At 44.1% G+C, this 4747-nt stretch overlaps 1 protein-coding gene across 1 annotated transcript; it reads left to right on the forward strand.

Annotated features, from left to right (window-relative positions):
- Nucleotides 1–796: 796 nt before the first annotated feature.
- On the forward strand, nucleotides 797–2063 carry FAM8A1 (family with sequence similarity 8, member A1). Its single transcript, XM_009702256.1, has 3 exons — nucleotides 797–916; nucleotides 1133–1272; nucleotides 1603–2063. Exons 1-3 carry the CDS (start codon nucleotides 812–814, stop codon nucleotides 1745–1747), a joined length of 390 nt encoding a protein of 129 aa, XP_009700558.1. The 5' UTR covers nucleotides 797–811; the 3' UTR covers nucleotides 1748–2063.
- The last annotated feature ends 2684 nt before the right edge of the window (nucleotides 2064–4747 follow it).

Here is a 4747-nt window from a genome sequence, read left to right on the forward strand (position 1 = left end):
AAAGACTGTTTCTTTTTTTATCTGCTTTGTTAGCTGTAGAGATTGTATTCTGTAGCTCTTTTAGTTCCTCTCCTTTGGGTTGGTGTCATCAAATATTTTGGTCCGATTAAGAGTTGAGAGCTTGGTGTAGTCAGCAATTCCATTCCTGTGGAAACAGGTTGCAGAATCCACGTTTTCTGCTAAAGCACCTGCCAAGTGTTGACTGGCTGTAACTGATGCTGTACAGGTAGGATCTTTCGGACACCTTAAACTGCTGCCTGAGAGGTGTGTGGAACAGGGGCAAATCCAAACCGAGAAATACGTCAATGTCAGTGGTCAGTGCGAGGGAGGATGGGGCTCCCTTGCTTGCTTCGGGAGACTTGCAACTTCTCCCTTGCATTTGTAGAGCAGAGTGCTGCCTTTTCTTTTTCCTCGGGAGTTCCTGTAAGGAAGGGGCTTGGGTGCTTTCCATTTATACCGAGTCAGATGACGACACGCAGCATCTCTGCTTTATCTCCTGAGAAGTGTGAGAGTTCTCAGAACGACGCTGCCGCTCACTACCCAGGGACACCATTGTGCAAAAGTGGTAATAAAGAATGATCTCCTCTTAACGAAGAAGACAAAACAAACTAGGCAGTGACTCAGAAGGAAACCTAGTGTTCTGAATTTTAATGGCTTGCTTAGTATTGGAGAAGCCAAGGAGCTTTTCTTCTTTTACTAACAGCAGAACGGAAGGAGTGAATTCTAGTGTTAAAGGGGGAACGCTGGTGCTAGGAGAAGGACGGTTTTAACGCTCAGTCTTATTTTGTACAGGGACATCTCTAAATTTGCCATGCATTACATCATAGAAGAAATAGACGAAGATACGTCCATGGAAGATTTGCAGAAAATGATGATAGTAGCTCTCATCTACAGATTATTAGTCTGCTTCTATGAGGTAACTACTCATAAACATTAACTTCTGTAATTGTCAGTTGTTGAATAAACATTTTAAAAAATTCTGTCACCACTGGCCTATGAAGTAAATCCTCTTTACAGTATTCTGGATTGTGTTGAAGCTTATGACATTCACATACTTTGGAGGAGAACCAAGTTTGCTAGACCAGCCAACAATGTGGTGGTGTCTGGTATTGAAGTAACTTTTCTTTTACAGATAATCTGTATTTGGGGAGCAGGTGGAGCAACCCCGGGGAAATTCTTGCTTGGGCTGCGAGTCGTGACATGCGATACATCTGTGCTTATTGCGCCCAGCCGTGTGTTAGTCATTCCATCTTCTAATGTCAGTATGACAACGTAAGTGCTCTTAGCTCGGTCACGTTGCTTTCAGGTTAATAGTGTGGGAAGCGTGCGATTTGGAAGGAAATGCACCGTTTCTGTATTATTGGCCTTTGCGGTAATTGGATTGCAAGAGCTTTTGTTAGATTCTGTGATCTAAGAATAAAATAGCAATTATTCAATCATGTGAATATTTTTCCGATTAGGTGGTAAAATAATCTCCTCTGAACCCTGGAGATTGCTTTTTTGTGCTGTGCAAAACTGAGGCGCTAAACTTGAAAGTAAACTAACGACTAATACAAGCAGAAAAGTGAAAATGAGGCACTGAATGTTTTATTCTCATTCCAGGTCCACAATACGAGCTTTGATCAAGAATTTTTCTATTGCTTCGTTTTTTCCTGCATTCATTACACTGCTGTTTTTCCAGCATAACAGAACCGCCTACGATATCGTAGCAGGCACTATTGTGGTAAGAAGAAATGGAGTCAGATGATACCAAGTGGTGAGATTTCCAGACTGGTTTTGAGCATCCCCTCCCACCCCCAGTGAACAAAGACCTACCCCAAAACTGAAATTGAGGTGTCTGTCGGAATCTTTTGCCCCAGTTAAACGGGAACTGATTCAGAAGCTGAAGAAAATGTTTTGCTCCGTTATGATGCCAGCAGCTACCTTCAAAGTATTGGAGTTTCCATAAATGCCAAAGAAATTTGGGAGAAAGGAGACCTGCTAAATCTGGGCGTGTCAGCCTCCGACTGACGAGAAGCGGCTGTGTTCCCTGCAGAAAGGAGCTGTGCTGATCGCCAGTCTGTGCAAAGCAGGCACCTAGAAATACTCCACCTTAAAAGAAACCTCGCTCCTACGGGTTTGGAGGTTGGCAGGTAACTAGAAAATCAGGTGGTTTTCCAAGCAGTTGCCGGAGTCGTATGAGAAACTTGGAGGGGAAAAGAAGGGCAGTATTAGACAGGCAAATTGCGTTAAACTGCCGTGTGTGTAGGAGATGAGCAGTGGTTATCGTGTCCCGTATTATTGCTTCACAGATCGTATTCCCTCGCCTCGTCAAGTATTTTATCAGAACATTGATGTGAAAAGTTTTTTGCATGATTGTCTCAAGCACTGCCACTTCCTTCTCACGTCAGAGCTAATAGGGAGGTGAAAGAATAGCTGCTTGTTCTCTGGGCAGGGTGTCACGCTGCAGTGTTAGTGAAGTGCCGTCTGTAAATAGTTCTGGAGCTACAACAGTACAGACCATGCTGACGAGAGGTAACTTTGCTGCTGCTGTTTGGAGTGAGAGCACTTGGCTGTTTCTTGCATATAATGCCGAGCAAAACAAACGACTCTGTGTTTCAGGAGCATGCCAAAAATGGGAACTGAACTGTGTGCTATGGGTGTAAATCTACACAAGTACAAATACCAGTTGTTTTCACTTTATAATTCTGGCCAATTGTTTGTATATTCAGAGTAACTTAAGTACTGAATAAAGAAGCCTAATATTTTGCATGACTACATAGCTTTGATAACTTGTTTATTCTCATGCTGTTAGTATCTTGGGAAAGGAATATAAGCACCAATGTTAATGTTTTATTAAAATTTCAGTAAGAGTTTGGAATTCTTCCGGAGCCGGTTTTTGTGTGTTCCTCCCTTAGGTGTAACTGGCCCTGCAGGGGCTGAAATTCTCGCCCTGCTTTCGCTGTGGGACAGTGGTTTGGTTGACAACAGAAATGGTTGAGAGCTTGGTTCTCTCTCTTGTCCTCAGGTGAAATAACTTCCTTCGGCAGCATTTTAGTTTGACAAGGGCTGTTCTTCTGTGTATGCATTCTGGTCACTTACAATGACGTTTTGGGACCAGACCCACTGCTGAACAGGGGAGAACGATGTTTTCCCATCCGTTACCTCCCCAGCATGAAGCCATCACCTTTTTAGATAATGACTTCTTGGTACTTCTGAAGTAAAAAAAAAAAAATAAAATATTATTGTCTTGGCTACAAACCTGATTTTAAAGTCTTTGCATAATCACACAGTGTATCTGTATCAAAATACCTCACCAGTTTGAGGGTTACTATTGTTTTACACTAATAACTTATTACCAAACAAAAAGACTTTGGTATCTTCGGTGTGCCATTAGCATTATAGCAACGTTACCGACACTCACCACCGAAACAGAAACATGTGAGTAATCAATGGCAGTCAGCAGGCCTGGGGAAAGCTGCCTTTTGAGGGGGCAGGACCAGGCGAAGGGACGATGTTTAGCTGAAACAGAACTTCAGGGACACCACTGCACTGCTGAGGTAAGTGCTGATGTGAGCACTGCCGTTACCCGCTTAGGCGGGGCCATCAGCCTGACGGAAGCCTGAGATGTCAGAAGGAACTCCGGTCCCTTCCAGAACACAGAGCCTGCCCACGGAAGCCAACGCTGGCTTTTAGTTTGTCTCTTAGGCAGGCTGCATTGAAGATGCAGCCCTTTCCTGTTGGTAGGAGGAGTACTTGGCAGGTGAGGAGCAAAGGAAAAAAGAGATTTGTGGCATTTTTCAGATGTCAGCATCTGGAAGTACATAATTACATGTAATCCTTCCACAGCTACACGGGAGGATGCGACTGCCTGAATAGCAGCTTACGTGTGTGTGGTTTTAAAGTCCACTTGCTGAATATTTTCTATTTACAGAAGCACTGACCGGAGCTCTACGCTGGTAAGACCCCCACGAACACCGCAGTTAGCCTCTGGCCTCCTGGCAGCGCTAGGTCAGGGTGAGGCAAAGACTCTCATTTGGGAACACCCGCACCTGTAGCCGTGCGCCTGCTGAGCCGGGCAGGGCAGGGCAGGGGGGAGCCAGTAGTGCCTCTGCAGCCGCTAAAAGCTGATGTGGTTACACGGGGCCTCTCCCTTCCAGCTGGAGCAACTGACCCGATCTCAACTATAACCTGAGGCTGGGGCTTAGGCAGAGCTCAGCCCCAGGCCCCTCCCAAACGCAAGCGTTTCCTCTTGTTTTTAATTCAATAATGGCTGCCCTCCAAGAAGCTCCTCCAATTGCCACAGAAGTGGGGAAAAAACCAAATTACAAGTGCGTGTCCTTTTTCCTCTTCAGTTAGAGTGGTGAATGTTTGTAACATCAGCTTTTTTTAAATAGCTCTACAAAAATTACCTGGCTCCAAGCTTAAGTCTACAATAAAACTCACCTTCCTCCCAGGAAGGATTTAAATGGGCGTTGGCGTCACTCTCAAAAAGCAGAGGTTAGAGAACGTGTGCGACATGGCTCGGGGTGAGCAGATCATCGCATGCAGCTGCTGTTGCCTTCATGGAGAGTTAAAACTGCCAGACAATATTTCATAGTTTTTATTGATGGCATTTATCCCATGGTTTAACATGTTAATTATACTGTAATAAACATGGCTTTAATATTAAACTTTTCCTTATTATCCAAAGTCACCACAGTCCATTTCAGTAAATATAAAAATATATACTTAATACTTTGTACAATACTGGTTTTTGGTCCAAACA

The sequence above is a fragment of the Cariama cristata genome, unplaced genomic scaffold, assembly GCF_000690535.1.
Source record: "Cariama cristata isolate BGI_N322 unplaced genomic scaffold, ASM69053v1 scaffold37406, whole genome shotgun sequence".
Lineage (NCBI taxonomy): Eukaryota > Metazoa > Chordata > Aves > Cariamiformes > Cariamidae > Cariama > Cariama cristata.

Excerpts from the sequence above, each read along its gene's own strand:
- FAM8A1 (XM_009702256.1), top strand. The coding sequence starts at position 812 with ATGCATTACATCATAGAAGAAATAGACGAAGATACGTCCATGGAAGAT. Across the intron at positions 917-1,132 it reads TATTAGTCTGCTTCTATGAG|ATAATCTGTATTTGGGGAGC; the intron begins GTAACTACTCAT and ends TTTCTTTTACAG. Across the intron at positions 1,273-1,602 it reads TCTAATGTCAGTATGACAAC|GTCCACAATACGAGCTTTGA; the intron begins GTAAGTGCTCTT and ends TTCTCATTCCAG.